The sequence below is a fragment of the Cyrtonyx montezumae genome, unplaced genomic scaffold (genome assembly GCF_038088225.1).
Source record: "Cyrtonyx montezumae isolate F1298 unplaced genomic scaffold, pur_monq_1.0 scaffold_9, whole genome shotgun sequence".
Classification (NCBI taxonomy): domain Eukaryota; kingdom Metazoa; phylum Chordata; class Aves; order Galliformes; family Odontophoridae; genus Cyrtonyx; species Cyrtonyx montezumae.
In genome coordinates, this window is record NW_027072100.1 from 9,736,097 (window position 1) to 9,752,211 (window position 16,115).

The 16,115-nt window shown below is 47.5% G+C and overlaps 1 protein-coding gene across 2 annotated transcripts; it reads right to left on the reverse strand.

Moving 5' to 3' along the window:
* Positions 1-297: 297 nt before the first annotated feature.
* On the reverse strand, positions 298-16,065 carry TCEA2 (transcription elongation factor A2). 2 transcript variants are annotated; one of them, XM_065754316.1, is made up of 10 exons: positions 15,882-16,065; positions 13,445-13,507; positions 12,701-12,806; positions 11,575-11,665; positions 5,944-6,077; positions 4,436-4,492; positions 3,913-4,067; positions 3,430-3,576; positions 1,195-1,266; positions 298-610 (listed from the first exon to the last, which is right to left on the reverse strand). In XM_065754316.1, exons 1-10 carry the CDS (start codon positions 15,948-15,950, stop codon positions 602-604), a joined length of 903 nt encoding a protein of 300 aa, XP_065610388.1. In that variant the 5' UTR covers positions 15,951-16,065; the 3' UTR covers positions 298-601. The 2 variants fall into 2 exon arrangements, with proteins under 2 accessions (XP_065610388.1, XP_065610387.1); XM_065754315.1 differs by lacking the exon at positions 298-610 and having other exon boundaries at positions 886-1,266.
* Between the last annotated feature and the right edge of the window lie 50 nt (positions 16,066-16,115).

Here is a 16,115-nt window from a genome sequence, read left to right on the forward strand (position 1 = left end):
ACTCATCTGGAGAGCTGCATATCATCACTGCCCGAAGTTCTGTTCTATCAACAGGTCTCCTCAGCCAGGCAAGGAGAGCCAGGATTACCACCCAGCCAACTCCAGGATTTGGCCCAATGCTTTAGGCCTTTAAAAGCTGGCTAGCAGCAAGCTTTCGCACACTGAGGGTCAATCTACATGCAGCTTCCAGCTGTCTCATGGTCCAGGCATGGATCAGTCTATACCCACACCTAGACACTGTTCACTGAGCCTCTACACAGCTCTACAACACAAAAGCAAAGTGCTGCACACACACAGTTCAAATAAAAGTCAGAAACTGACAAAAATGTTTAATATTAGTTTCGAAGAAAAAGTGACCGTACTTGCTTAGATGAGAAAATAATGACTAAGTGTGTTTAGTGAGCATTCCTGCCACTGTCAGCCCACAACTGTGGCTCTCCACCGAGGCCCAAACAGAGAGGCAGGCCTCCCTGCAGCTGCTCTCTCAGTACATGACATGGCAAACTCACTTGGGACACAATACACAATTGCCGTGGGAGCTGGCGTATGGAGGTTGCACTCAGATCTGCGTTTGGCTGCCGCTCTTGGGCCATGGCACATATCAGCAGAACTGCAAGAGAAGGGAGTTTAAACCCTGATTAGAAAACCTCGCTAAGGGAGCTGCAGGTCATGCGCTTGCTGCCTAGAAGAGAGGGATCCAGGTGACGGTCTTGTTTCTGAAGCTGGCAAGGGCGTGGGGATTCTTTGGAGGCAGGGCTCAGCCCCTGCAGTGAGGGCTAAACAGAGCTCCTATGTGAATCTCTCAGCTGTGGCTCTGGCACTCGGCAGCACTGCCATTTCTGCTCGCATCCGAGCTCTGCACAGAGTATAAAAGCAGCTTTAAAATCCTACACAACGTCACCGCCGCCACCTCTTGGGTGGCAGAGGGAGCACGAAAAGCACTGTGAAGTTGGTCATGGCAGAAAAGGGAACGTGAGGAAGGAGAGAGGGGAAAAGTGAGACATAGCCCCAGCTGGTCTGCAGAGATGGGATAAACCCAGGAGCTCTCGCCTCTGTGCTGGGAGGGAAAGATCACTCGCTAGAGCCAGTCAGCGTTTGGCAAGCACATCTGAGGAGAGCAGCTAAGCATCTGCAGCATCGTGGGTAGAGCTACCCTAACACCCCTCAGTGCCAGTAATATCCTTGGTGTGCTACCTTCCAGCGGTTCCCACACTCGTTGCACACGACGAAGGTGGTCATGGGTTCATCGGAGCTGCGGGTCTGCACCTGGGGGAGGATACAAAGGAAAGGAGAGCTGAGCGTCATTCGTGGCCTCATGGCATGGGTCACAAAGCATCTCCTTGCACCCCTAGCAAGCAGGGATTCACACTGGTCACATTGTCAGGAATCAAGACATCGGGGTTTGGGAGCAGAAAAGGAGTCCTCCTGTGAAACAAATCTGTTTTACACACAGATTTGCACATCCAAGCACATGGTCTGAGGCCCCCAGGAGACTTCCAGATCCTGCAGCTCAACCAAGCTTTGCAATGTCCGTTTAGATTACAACTAATTAAACAAGCATCTTCAGCAGTCGCCTGCCAGCACACCCAGGGTGCAGTGGGTAAACACCAGAGAAGCTGAAAGCTCTGGCATTGAAGAGCCAGATAAGAACTGGAGGGCTGTCCTGACAGGCACAGAAACACACACGTGACAGATACACAGCCACCCACAGCAGGGACACTTCCAGAAGCACACTCAAGGACTTGCACTGCTGTGAGCGAGCCCCACACCTACTCAACTGACTGCACAAGCACCCAAGTGGTTCTGAACTCCTCTTACAACCTTTGCTTTATGAATGTGACAAAGCCAACAGCAAGATGACCCTGCCAGTGTTCAGCAGCAGCAGCTTGAGGAGACACTGCCTAATGGTCCCACATCAGCCTGACACCGTCTGAGCCACCCATTTTGGGGCAGCAGCCTTCCCTTCTCACCCCTCGTTCTTTGTGGGTGGCTTTGGCAGCACACACAGCCACAGCCGTGCTGCGCCCCAGGAAGGGATGCAGCTGGCTGGGAGACTACAAAACCCTCAGCCCATCGAGCACGTGCTCCACAGGAACACATAAAAAAGCACTCAAGCCATTCCCTTTTACAGACCAGTCCTGCGTCCTGGCCTCACAGAAATACACTCTGGGTTACCAGGTTCTGCACATTTCCAGTCTGCTTTCTATTTGAGTCATTAAAGAACTGATATTTAACCCAGATGTGGCCAGCTCTTGCCAGAAACACATAGTTTGCTAAGAAAAAAAATAATCAGATTTTCATGGCATTTGAGTTCCACAAGGCACCAGATCTACCCAAAATACTGGCACCCCCTGAGCAAATCAGACAGCAAAACTACGCCAAGGGGTAATTATGGTGATCTCCATGTGTAATTAGCTAATGTGCAAGAGCCACAGCATTTGCATGATGAGAAGTAAACACATTTCTCCAGAATGCTGGATAGCTGGATTCTGTAATTCTCACACAACATTACTGCCTGGATCTGAATGCAGTCATTAATGCCAGTTCACCTACGTGAGGCACAGAACACATCAGTACCAGTGACTGCCTCTTCTCTGGAAAATTTCCTGATCATCTCTATTAGAAGACAGTGCCACAATCTGCCCCAACTCCAAATACCCAGACCCCAGCTTACAAGTGAAGCTTGAGTCCCACGTGCTGCCAAGACAAATAAGGCAGCTCTGCAAGCTGATTTAGTGGGACAAGCTCAGAGCAAGGCCTCTCACCCAAGCCAGTCTGTGGCATGTGGGACTGCTGGAGCCAGAGGAAAATCCTGGATGAGCTGCCTGGCTCTCATCTGCGTTTGCACATCATATCCAAGCGTATAAAGGGGTTTCATTTGGCACTTGCACACCTACTCAGCAAACACAGTAGCAATTATGTGGTTGCTGGTGCATTTCAGGGTAACTGCAAATTCTAAACCACTGACTTGCAGCAAAGGCACATTTGTCTCCAAACACCTGGCACAAGCATGGGAACTAAGACATACTGGCAATGCACAACGTTTCCAGCAGCTGTCCATCAGAGGGATGAAATCACCCCTGCTTGCTCATACCACTGCATCACTTATTCCTTATCAATAATTTCACCTCTTTAATGTTTTTATTATCTTGGTATGACATTCCTTGGCACAGCACAAGCCCAGCTCTTCCAGAAAGAAAGCAGCAGCATCTGCACAAAGTTACACAAGCTCCAATGAAACAAGATCACAAAAGTATCACTGCTGTATTTTAGAGAGCCCTGAGCATACCAAAAGCTTCTCCACACCAGCAGCAATGTTTCTGCCACACTGCATGGCACGCTGAGGAGCAGTAAGAGCTCTGGACCACGACAGATCATTTCTTGTACAGAGGTCAATGCCATGGAGGCTATGGGAGCAGGAAGACTAACCTGAGTGTAGGTACAGTTCTTCTTCTTGCATTTCCCACAGGTGAAGAGGTCAGTCTGCGTCCCTCCTGTCTTGGCCATCTGATGCTCTCGGATTGCTTCTTTTGTCATGGCTTTCCTGATCTCTTTCAGCTCGTTACTGGCCATTTCCTTTCAAAAAAAAGAAGTAAAGTCACATCTGTCCAGTTTAGCACCACACCCACTGCACTCAAAAGAGTCAGCAGGACAGAACAGCCTAACAAATGGGCACAAAGACAGAAAGCCTTTCAGTTTTGGTTACTTGTTCAGATCTAGGCCCCTGGGACACTCTGAAGTTCTAACAGAGTACTCTTCCACATTGCAATCACCACAGCCTCCCCCCTCATGCATTCTGGTAGCAGCTGCTGAAAAATCTGCAACCCTGACAAGCAGACCAGCTACCTGCTTCAAAGCTAATCCATATGACACCTTCCCCATAAGAAACAAACCCTGCTCGGGCTTCCTCACCTCCGAGGTCATCACTGCAATCTGTTCAGGGGTAATGGCCCCACACAGCACATTCTTTTTCAGCTCAGGATTTTTGGAGTCCTTCAGGTTGGAGATGCGGCTCCTCACTCTGTTTTTGTATTTCATGTCAGTGTTCTTGATATCTTGGTATATGCGTACATGGCAGTCAAGGACTTCCCAGTCAACCCAAAGGCTTCCAACCACCTTCAAAAATCTACATGCAGCTTCATAATCACTTCTGTCTTTCCCACTGCTTCTGCTTCGTATCAGCACAGTGGTCTCAAGAGAGATGCACAGGGCTGCTGTATGTCTTTAGAAGCAGGAAATACTATTTTGATAGGAATGAGAAACTGGTACTTAGAAGCCCATTACAGTGTGAACAGGAAGAAAATGTGTCAATCATACCAACTGTGTCAATCAGAACATTTACACAAAGAGAGTGCCCCCTTTTTCCTCTGTGCTCATTAATTTCATGATCTGGAGACATGCAGGCCCTTAAGAAAGCCCAGTACAGCAAGGATATATTCTTCAATCTGAGCTGCTATGTGCTCACAGTCAGCACCAATGGCAATATAGTCATCTGCAAGACAAAGAAAAATGGAAGGTCAATATTTTCAACCAGGCAAGGGGTCCCTGGGCCCAGTACTGCAGGAACAAATCTAGATTGCTATTTTGGTTTACTTGTTCCTTCCATCAAATGGCATCTTGGCCTTTGCTCTAGGCACCCTCTGACCCTTTCAAGAAGGGCAGTGACAAAAAGACAAGTACAGCCAGTTATGCCCTCCATCTCACTACTGGATGGACTGCCCTACACAAAGTCAAAAAGAATCTGGTCCTCCAAGAATAATTGTCTTCCTATCCAATGTATTTTTGCCACAGTTGAGGTTAAACAGGAAGAAATTGATCCTCAGCAAAAATTGGTGTCAATAAGAAGTAGCTCCCCTCAGACCAAATCTGACAGAGCCTAAGCCATGCAGCACTAGAGTCAAGCCTTCATTTATTTTCTCAGCTCAGGCTCCATGTGCCCTCTTTTCTTTCACATGACACTTTTTGCCAATCAAATAGCACCACAGAGAACAAAAACTTATCAGCTTATACACTGGGTATGTTAACCAACACCACAAAGCAGGGGAAAGCAGTGCAGAGCAGGGCTGAGCTTAGCAGCAGACTTGAGGGGACTGCTTCCCAGGCTTCATATGGAAAGAGTTTTTCTAAGAGCTAAACAGGGTATTTAACACAGCATATACACACACACAGAGGAAGGCTACAAATAATGACTGTATGAACCTCTCCATCTGCTGCCTACATTCCCTGGCTTCAAATTAATATAACTGCAGTGTTTAAACAGACCCCAGTTTTCCAAAAGGATTTGCAACTTGGTTTCAAGCATACACTCAGCATGAGGTGTTTAAAAATCTGACTTTTAGAGATGCTGAGCACCTGCAGCTGCCTCTGTCTTTAGAGAGCACAGCCTGAACAGAAGAGAAACCTATTCCATTCCAGATCCACAGAGGACCACAGTATTTAAGCAGCTCCAGCCTGTATATACAGGAGAGTCTAAGTGCAGGATGCAGCCAGCATAAGCACCATTACCAACACATTCCGTATATTGAGTTACAGCTTCACTTTGCATCCCAAGGATAGGCAGAGATGACAGCTTCACTTTACAGCAATCAGGTAAGACTGAGACCTAGAAAGGGAAGCAAATTCCTGCACACCTGAAGATCAAACTTCTGTCCAGACCCACCCATCCACACTGAACAGAAGACCATACGACCCCCAAGTTCTTAAGAGTCATTGCTTGAGACATGTCAGGTCCCTGTGCAAGTATCAATAGCTGCTGCAACGCCAGCCAGTCTGAGAGAAGGGTGATGTCAAAAGACTGTTGCAGTCTGTTTGGTTTGCCAAGACTGCTCCAGAAAAGCCTGAGAGGATCCAAATTTGGTTCTGACCCCCACGCAGTGGTTTGTCAGAACTCACCAGGAGCTGAGACGTTATTTCAGGCAGCGCAGGGCTCTGCCCAGCACTCACCATCAGCCTGCAGAGCTGTTGTCAGCATTTCTCTGCATTTGTTGCGGACAGCATCGCAGGTGACGGGCGCCGGAGGGAAGGTGGTGATTTTGGGGGTGGTCGGGGTCTTCGGAGGCTCCTGCCTTTTGTTGGAGCTAAAAGAGAAACTTCACCTGTCAGAATGCCTCAGTTCGGGTCACTGAGAGCAGAGAAGGGATCAGCAGGCATGTGGCCAAGCATCCTGTTAATTATAATACAAAACAGTCAGACGAAACCAGTGCAAAGACATGCTCCAAAAACCAGCACACAGCAACCAACACCACCAACCCAGACAGGAGCTCTCCCGTGGGATCTGCTGGCAGTAAGTCAAGGTTTAATCCGTGGAGCAGGCCTGGCAACCAATTGGTTACTAAACACAAGCCACAACTGCTGGACCTCTGGGCATCAAGTGGAAGTATTCCCAAGCCACAGGACACCATCAGTAACTCAAATGTGCTCAGAGCTTCCTGAGACATCCTTCCTTCACCCCTGAGATGTCAGCAGTGGGAAGAGAACGCCGGCTCTCTGTAGCCAACAAGAAATGCAGCACACTGCCTTCTGCAGCAGAAATCAGAGAAGCCTCCATGAGGCTCTGCAGAGCAAGGGGTTTCTGTGCTCAGAGAAAGAAAAAAATGGCTCCTCCAGCTCTGCTATATAAAAAGAAATACAGCAAAACACGTAAGAGGATCTTCCTTTTTCCTCTGATTACTCATCTCACAGAAGGACACCCCTACACATCACACAGGTGCCAGGTGGACACAGAAATAATAAATACCACTTCCCTTGCAAAAAAAAAAAAAGCACCCTTCATTTTCCACCTGCAAGCACTTGCAGGCACAGTCAGGGAAATGCAAACATCTGTCTGCTATGACTACACCAACCAGCTTGTCTGCCAGGAGAGCCAGAGGGCACCCAGCCACTGCCCTGCCCTGCCCACTGCAGCAGATTTGGCTCAGATTTGTTTTCCAGAGCAGTAACTCCACAGAGCAGTTCAGCCTGGTGTGCACCCACAGTGCTGAAGCATCTTACCCATGGAGCCTAACATCTGCATATAGACTTAACCTCGCAATTACTGCAGATAAAAAGAATTGGGGCTATTATGACTCCCAGATGACTTTATAGATGTTTTCCCCCCTATCCTGCCCTCCTTATTTCTAGGTAGTAGAACAGACAATTTTTCAGCAGAGATTGCTCTGACTTTGGTGTTTTGGGCCATAAAACGCACAGTATTTATTGCCAGTGTCTGGGTAACATCAGTGCAGCAAGAGAAAAAGCAGAAAAAAAAAACAAGAAACCCTGAAAATCTCAGCCACACCACACTGGTGATGTTTCCTTGAGATGCAAGTGGCTCAAAACTGCTGTGAAGCTGGGACATTACCACCAGCTTTCTGCCACGAGAAATAAATCTCTCATCAACAGGCACTTCCACTGCACTGCTCAGGAAGGGATTGGTTAGCCCACAGCAGGGCAGAGCTGAGCTGGAAGTCCTCTGAATCCACGGCTGTACGCACTGAGCCAGACAGCCTCAAGGATTCAGCACAGGGACCCCACTGCTGCCAAGTCCAAATCCTGTCTGGATCTGCAGTGCCTCAAAGCCCTCAAATCATCATCAGGGCTGCTGGATTTTCACAGCTCAGAACCTCGCTGGGCCTGATTGAGAAGGGCCCACCAGTGCACCTCCAGCACACTGCTCAGGTCAAAACAGAGCTGGAAGATTCATTTCTCTCAGATGAAAGAAGCACTCTGAAGATTCTATTGTCAGGCTGCTGTTACACTCTGCCCAGTAGCTGAATAAAGGCTTGTTGCTAGCTAGTTTTACAGGTCAGCACTGCACAAAGCTACTAAGAAGCAAGGTGTCTGAGCAGCTAAAAGCACTCAGTAGAATTTACACTGCATATATGACAAAAGAGAAGAAAACTTAGCTTGCAAATAATCACTCATGATGATGATTATCTTCTCCCGAGGGTACAAATTGCTACCAGATACTTTTGTACCTCAGGAATTATGTTTGGATCACAGATGGTGCACACGAGAGTGAACACAGCACATGAGACACAACTCTGGAAAGCTCATCTGAAAATTGCAGGTGACCTCGTAGAAAACACTTTGGAAAAGTGAGACTTCCCAAAGAATGAAGGCAAAAAGCCTGGAAAGCATAACTACAACAAAAGGAAACACTGATAGGATTAGAGTGGCTTACAATATGGACCACTGGGAGGAATGCTGAAATACATGAAAACTTGTTACAAATGTGGATGGCACAAAAAAACTCCCCTGCATTTGCAAGAAAAAATAATGGGAAAAAAAAACTTAGTAAGACAGGTTTTGATCAACACTTGAGTTTCAAATTGTAAAGATGAGTTATGAATTAGAGAAGACCAAAGGCAGCTCTGAAAACACCTCACCCTGAGGTTTCTCTATAGGGCTGTCAAAAAGCAGCTTAGAGAAAGGCCCAACTTTCAAGTCAGGCTTCAAGCTACCAGCACGCAGGTAATAGCTGACTGTAAGTTTGTATTTCCAAATGTTATTACACATTTCATATTAATTTAAATAGCAAATGTTTATTCCCTATAGGTGGAAAAAGCCAGACAAGTTGTATGCTTGTCCCACTTCTGTCAGCAGATGAGCAGCAGTTTTTGCCTGCATATACACACATGCCCTGAGATGACAACAGATCACTCCTGAGTTAGATCAAACAGGCTCCTGAGCTATTCCAAAGGCTGTACAGAGAGCTATTTATCAAGCTTCAGAAGTTAGTCTATAGTTAGAATAGTGGGAAATAGACCTCAAACACACCTAGAAGACTTATTTCAGGAAATCCTTGTGGTTCACACTGTTCCTGTTAAACAGGAGAAGGAGCTTGTAAATCTATCCAGACAACAAAAGTTCACACACACACAAAAAAAAAAACAAACATGTATGCTAGAACCAAGTAGCGCCAAGCAAAAGCCAGGGACTACAAACAAAACTCAGGGCTGCACTGGAAGAAAAAAATCTCACGAAAGAGCTGAATTAAGGTCACAGATCCAAAACTTCCCAATAAAAGCTTCAAAGAACCCTCGGAAAGAAAAAGCTGCCAGAGACAGGGAAACATCAGACACTGTCCATGAAGATGTACTACTGTAATGGCCGAAAGCACTACAGCAGAGAACTACAGTAATACAGCAGCCTCACAGGTGCCAGCCCCACGCCGGCTGGCTCAGAGCCTGCAGGTCTAGCAGCATTAGTGCTCCAGTCACTACAGAGGGATTTCTACATCTGTGCTCCAGAAAGTAAGACAAATTGCAAGCCAAGAACTATTCGAGTTTTCCTCCGTGACAGAAGAGGAAGGCGTAGCCAAAATCTATCAAAATACATGGCTGAAGTATCTGAATACAAGCTGATATCTTCGGTGCCTTGATAGCAGCCTCATGTGAACCTGTGAGCATATGCTGAGCAGCTAGCTGGGCTCCTTTTATCACAGCCTGCACTTCGAAGAGCAAAGCCAAGAACTCCTTGCTGCTAATTCTTTTTTTCCAAGGCAGATTAGCAGTTCATTTTGCAGCACTGGAGAATAAGCACTGCAGTCTGCAGAGTCTGGCTCAGTGTTACACCAGGAGCTCGTCATTTCTGTGCTAAGCTCCTCCCTTTGCTTCTGTTTATCCTTCACCACCAAGGGGATGCTTTGCCATTCAAAAGATTGGCAGATGAACATACAACAAGGATCAAGGGAAAAAGCAGCAGTAGCTGCAGCATACCCTCAAGGAACAGTGTAAGGGTAGCAGCACAAACCAGATAGCTCCATTCCACACATCCTATGACAACCATCTGCCCAAGAAAGAAGGGGGAGGAGGGTTGGCTCACTACCTACAGCCAGGCTCCTGTTGAGTGCAGCTACAACAGGACTCAGGATTCAAGCCAGGCAACCTTGCAGACCCTAGCTTTGCTCACAAAGCCTCTGCTGCTGTGCCACCCAGGGAATGCCCTGTCCCTTCAGGCCCTGCGCTCCCCAAGTTCAGCCTTCCAGAGGCTCAGTCAGAAGTTTCCTCTTTTCTTTCAACTGCAGTACTGCTGCCTGGCTTCAACAGCATCATACAACTCTGTAATGCTTGCTTTTCTCCTTCCCCAACAGGACCAGCTGACAAGTGCTTCCACCCAGGCTCCCAGCCTTACACTGGAGTGCCAGCTGCCTCCCTTTACCAGTAAGGGGATGCTCAATGGCTCTCACCTCAACCACTGACTCAGATCCTATCCCCAATTAAACCTACAACAGATTTTTCCCCTGTCCATACCCTGGGCAAGGGAATAGTATTCTGTATTTTTATAGAGGATAAAGATCACAAAGAGAAGGTATACACATCACAAAGCTGGTGATACTGCTCTGACTAATTACAAAGCAAGTCCTTCTCATCTATCGCTGACTGTTTTGTGGCCTTTAAGCAGTGTCTCCTCTCAACAGGAGAAGAAAGGAGCAGCATCTGGAAGATCCCACCCTGCTACTTCTACCCTAGTACCACTGTCACATACCAGACTGCCACTAGGTGCATCATACACACAGACCTATACAGCTCTTACACTACATCAGTACAAGGCTCAGTACTCCGATTGTGAATTCTCCTCTATTAAAACTTTCATTGCAACATCAAATCCATTTTCACATTTTATGGAAGTGAGGTAACCAAAGATTCATGTAAATTAAAGGCATGAAGCTCAGCATTAATAGCTGTCCCCACCTCCTGTGCAGTGAGCTCTGAAGGGTGAGAAAGCTCACACCAAAACACCAATCCTGAGAGATCTGAGCAAAAAAAAATAAAGCTAAGGAGAAGCTAAGGATAGAGTGACCAGTAGGGAACAGGTCACAGACATGCAAAACTCTGTACAACAGAGGGACTACAGCCTCAGTACTCTTCTGTCAAACTTAGGAAACTGATTAAATTGCTTAAGTGTCAAACCTATGAATAACCCATCCTCCTGGTACCTGAGGCAAGCTTCTTAAAAGGTGTGCTATAAAGCTTAGTCCTACATTTCTCCTCTCCCCTTTGCTCACACTGCCTCTGCTCAACATCTTTGCACGTATGGGGCAGTGGAAACAGAATACAACATTCAGCACGTGGTAAGGAGCAAGCATGCAGCAGACCTGCTGGAGGGGTGGACACCAGCCCAGAGTGAAAAGAGGACTTCTGCTGGGACTTGTTGAGAAGAGCACAAAGAAAGGGAAGTCTTAATATAGTGATGTATGCATCAATCCCATCCATAACCTGAGATTGCAAAGGCCAAAAATAATCATTCTGAAGAATACAAAGTTAAGAAGGAAAAATACAGAAATGCAACAGAACCCAGAAATGTTTCATTAACAAACAAGAGTAGAAAGCATGAAAAATGGTGAATAAAAGCAAAAAAACGCACTAAAACCACTGTCTTTTGTGGATGATTATTTTTGCATAACAGTTCAGTATTCAAAACACCATGCAGCTCACCACTGAAGAAGCCCACAGACTCCTAGCGACCCTGACCAGGAATCTGAATACACAAAATCCCCAGCTAAGACACTTAAAAGTAAAAAATTCAAGTAAGATGCTAAGAGAATATTCAAATTAGTTAACAGTATCACCTCTGGCTAAAGGGAGACGTTACCTTTGGTCTCTTGAGTTACCAGTCTCCTTTGAGGAAGATGTTGGCAAGGACAGGTTTTTCTTCTTCTCCTCACTTTTTTCCTCTGAAGCATCTAAAATTGGACAGAAAGAAAAAGCAAGCTTGGATACGAGTATTCAGAACTGCAATGCTGCATACACTAAGCAATGTCCTAAGGCTTCACAGAGTTGGCCCAAGGCAAATTATTCCTCAAAAAGAATTTAAAAAAAAAAAAGGCAGAAAGCTTTTATGGCCTCACATGCAGACCTTTTTCTTGCCTTTAAGTAGAAGGTAACTTAAACACAAGCTTTCCCCACCAAACCAGAAAGCAGGGATCAATCGCCTTCCCTCCTCAAGAGATAAGCTGCCTCACAAGATACACCTCACACAAAAGTTCCTTTCAAAGACCCTGGCTGCTAAGTATCATGTGGATTAAGTTTTCTAAAGTGTTACTAAACAGTTTTTCAAAGCCAACATCATCTGAAGGGCCAATAAGGGCTGATCCTCCTGGGAGTACAACTTGCATTCCCACTGAAAGCCAAGAGCACAACCCTGAATACGACTCTCATTACATTGTAGAACTAGTTGCAACCAGAGGTAAACTGCCCCAGCCAAGTCAACATGCACCAGCCCTGATGTGGAAAGGCCAGTCACAGCTTCTGCTCATCAGTGTCAACCATGAAAGTCATGAGAATGTGAATTTGTCTGCAAGTTGTTAAAGTAAGGTCCCTCTCCAAGTCATCACCCAAAATGCATTTCAGCATTTCTCTTCACAAGCTGAGGTACAAGGCTGACAGCACATGCTGTATGAATGCCACCTTGCACACAAGTCAGGTTGGAGGCTTTGGAATACAGATATTGCTTCTCTAACGCTGCTAATTACCATAAAATTAGAACAGTCCTGAAGCTTTCCTTGCTTCTTCCATCACCTAGGCATTGGGTTGACAACAGGAACTCAGCCAACCAGAATGGAAGGTAGTACATGAAGCTCCAGAGGTAGTGCAATTTTAAAGGTTGGCCTGCTAGAATGTTCTATGCGAATTCACAACTCCTCCTGACAAAGCCAACCTCCTGCTGAAGCCAGTGCCTTCACAAGTCGAATCTGACAGGAACATGATTATCTTCTTACCTAGAAGTTTTTTCCAAGATTTGATGAGTGATTTGGCAAGGGCTATCACTTCTTCATCTGTGCTCTGCTTCCTCAGTGCATTCACTGACATACCAATGCGGGTGGACTGCAAGTGAGCACGCACATGAATCACTTGAGAACAGATACGTTATTTGTTACCAACTCTAATGAAAAAGCAGCATAGCAAAATCAAAACAACAACCAAGACACATAATAGCCAAGGGATCCCAGAACTATCTGTTCCTTCCAGCTCCAAAAGTAAGGGATGACAGTGCCCATCTTGCTGGGACTGATTACAAATTGGACATCACGCACAAACATCTCCTCTGCACAGTTTTGACAGTTAGGCTTAGAGTGAAAGAATCCCAAATGTTGGGTGGAATAACAGTTGAGAGATTAAGATGCACATCTCCCTGATGTTCCAAATATTACCGAATACTTAGAAGGACTCATTCCCTCAGCCCCCAGTACACTGTCCTTTCTATCTTTCCTTTTATTTTGAGGATCTGTGATGGGATTTGAGCCTATGCCTCATCAACTGTGCACAAGTTTCAGGCAGCACACTGTGGCCTAAAGCTATTTCATGGCCAGCCCAACACCCAGATTCAGAGTTGTCTGCTAGAGATAACATTTATTTTGATGCTTGGAGTAAGGCAAGAAGTCAGAGTAAATTATTACATTAATTTAAACAGTGTTTTGTGCTCCTCCAGAGACAGACTTCAGCACTCTAACTGTGCAACTCACCTGCAGTAAGTCCAAAGTCATAGGCATACTCTTCAGTTCCTTCAGTAAATCCATCGCACCATCCTGGAGAAGAGAAGATACCAAGTATGGGTGCCTCAGCTCTTAGTAAAGAAATGCAATTGCTCGGGAATAAATTTAGAAAGTTGAAATCAAAGACAGCAATTTATCTTCCCTAAAACATCACCAAGGCTGCTAAGCATTAGTTCATTATCCTCATCTGACAAGTTTAGTACCTTTAATACCTGAAAAATACAGTTCGAATTAGAGCTGCCACCTCAGCACTCACCTGGTTGGCATGAGTAATTCCATCCAACTGTTTTGTGAGACTTGATTGTTCACATTAGGTTGTAAAAACAGTTCAGCAGAGTTGCAAGAACTCCAGTCACCCACATACAGCCCAAAAACACTGCCCAGAGCCACAGCAACCTGCATCCTTCCTACCACTTGAAACTTTATATGGTCACATCCCAGTAGGTACAGCAATGTCCTCCTCTAGTCAGGAGGAGAGCTGGTACCTAGAGCAAAGCATGAAGCAGCAAAGCTAAGGAGCTGGCTGCTTGAAACTCATTATATAAGGTTTTCTTGCATCAGTTTCATATCCCACAATCCATATCCAGAAAGTCTGCCTAGCAATCTTGTATGCATCTAAAATTGGTAGTCTGAGACAAATGACAGAGACAGAAACACAAGCCACATCTCCCTTCAGCAGCACTCCACAGACCACAGCCTGGAGCAGGTCTCTCTATTCAGCCAGCTCCTCTTTGTCCCCTTCTATCAAACTATCCCCTTCCAGAGTCTACATCCAAGAGCTCATTTCCAATGCTAACAACTCCAAGCCCATTTGCAGCACAAGACCGACAGGGCCCACCACTGCAGTGACACAGACACGCTGTCCTGCATCCCCTTCTCCCTATGCACAAGGGCTGCTTCTCATCCACTGCAGGAAGCAATCCAGCTGCCAGTGCCACCCTAGAGAACAGAGGCTGAGAAAGGGAAATGAAAGCAGAAGGAAAGCTTTCAGGGTGCACAGAAGCAACTAGCGACATCAGTGTAAGCCACACGTCACAGTACTCAGAATGAGCAGCTTTCCAACCAGGCAGGTTCAGACCTTCCAGTTCCTGCAACAGTAACAGGCTCCATTAAATCCAGCCCTTAAGATACAAAAAGGCTCGGAGATTCTTGCTTCTGTTATCAGAAGTGGAGCCAAACCAGAGGCAATGGCAGCCAATGGGAATCCACACACAAACTAGAGCAACAAACAGGTACTCCAGGCAATCACCTTGCAGGGAGAGATTGCAAATAAGCACATACACAATGAACACTTCAAATGCCAACCAAGAGAAAAGATTGCATACCACTCCATTAAGAGGCTGCCTCTCCCTCAGTGAAGCTCAGAAGCAAATTCAGCAAAGTTACTTCTTTCCTATTTCAACAATGGTGTTGCAAACCTGCCATCAACAGGAATAGACATCACAGGCTGCACTAAGCCCAAGCACACATCCCTGTTGGTACAACAGCCATACAGGTAACAGTGCTCAGTATGCACAGCCAGCCCAGCACCCAGAAGCTCACTGATCACAGCCACATCCAGCATCCCACAACTGAAAATTTGTTCCCCTAATCCATTCCCCACCTCCCCCATCACCTCCAAACCCATTCCCTTTAGTCCAAAACCTGGTGCCAAGCCCTCTTTGCATCCAGCTTGCTTCCATGCCACTACCGGAAGAAGCAGTAGCTGACATATCTCATCAGGCTGCTACAGCCCCCCTAAAGAGCCACTACACACCCCATGAGACTCACAGCAGCATGGGCAAACCCTCCATGCTGATGGTGGCGAGCAGAAGCAATGCTTCTATGGGACAGGGCTGTAGGAGGGCGATACAGAAGCACTGAACAACACCCAAGGATGTGCCAATGGATGTGCCCAGGGCTGCACTGGGGGGGGATGCAAAAGGGTCCCCCCCTGCATAAAGAAGATGGAGAAAAAGGGCTTGGGAGTGCTGCCCAATAAGAAGCTAGCAGGGGGCTCCAGCGTGCTGAGCTGGGGGGGGCACAAGGTGGGATAAAGGAGCTCCACGGTGAGGACACAGAGCCCTCCCCCCCACAAAGGGCGCCTGGAAGAACAGGGTGGGCCCAACCGCACTGCAAAGGGGATGGGGGACACAGAGTGGATAGGGCGCCGGTACAGCCAGACCTAGTGGGGAGGGGGGGAGGGCTGCACTGCAGCGACCACGGCCGCTGGAGGAACCCCCCCCTCCCGTCCTTCAAAACACGGCCTGAAAATGGGCAGTGGAGAGGGCCCCCGCCCCCAGAGCAGAAGGAGGGAAGCGGGGAAGCCCCGTCCCTACGGGGCCCCGCCGCAAAGAGCGCGGCTCTGGGGGAAGGGGAGGTGCCCCCTCCCCGGTGCACGGCTGTGGGTGTGGGGGCCGCCACTCACCGCGCTTTTTTTGGCCACCATCTTGTCCAGCCGCTTGGCGATGCGCACGATCTCCTCCTCCCCGCCCATCGCTCCGCTCCCCGCAGCGGCGGGGCCCGGGGGGGGGCGTGTAACGGTGGGAGGGAGGGAGGGCCGGCGGCGGTTCCCGTTGCCCACCTCAACCCCCGGTACCGCAGTCCGAACGGGGCGGCGCGCGGGGCACGACGGGATTTGTAGTCCTCCCGGCTCCCGCCC

What these genes read in the sequence shown, in the direction of transcription:
- TCEA2 (XM_065754315.1), bottom strand. Translation starts at nt 15,950, where the DNA reads ATGGGCGGGGAGGAGGAGATCGTGCGCATCGCCAAGCGGCTGGACAAG. An exon ending in TGGTGGCCAAAAAAAGCGCG is followed by an intron (nt 13,508 to 15,881) that starts GTGAGTGGCGGC and finishes TCTCTTCTCCAG; the next exon opens with GATGGTGCGATGGATTTACT. An exon ending in ATCTTGGAAAAAACTTCTAG is followed by an intron (nt 11,666 to 12,700) that starts GTAAGAAGATAA and finishes GTCCAATTTTAG; the next exon opens with ATGCTTCAGAGGAAAAAAGT.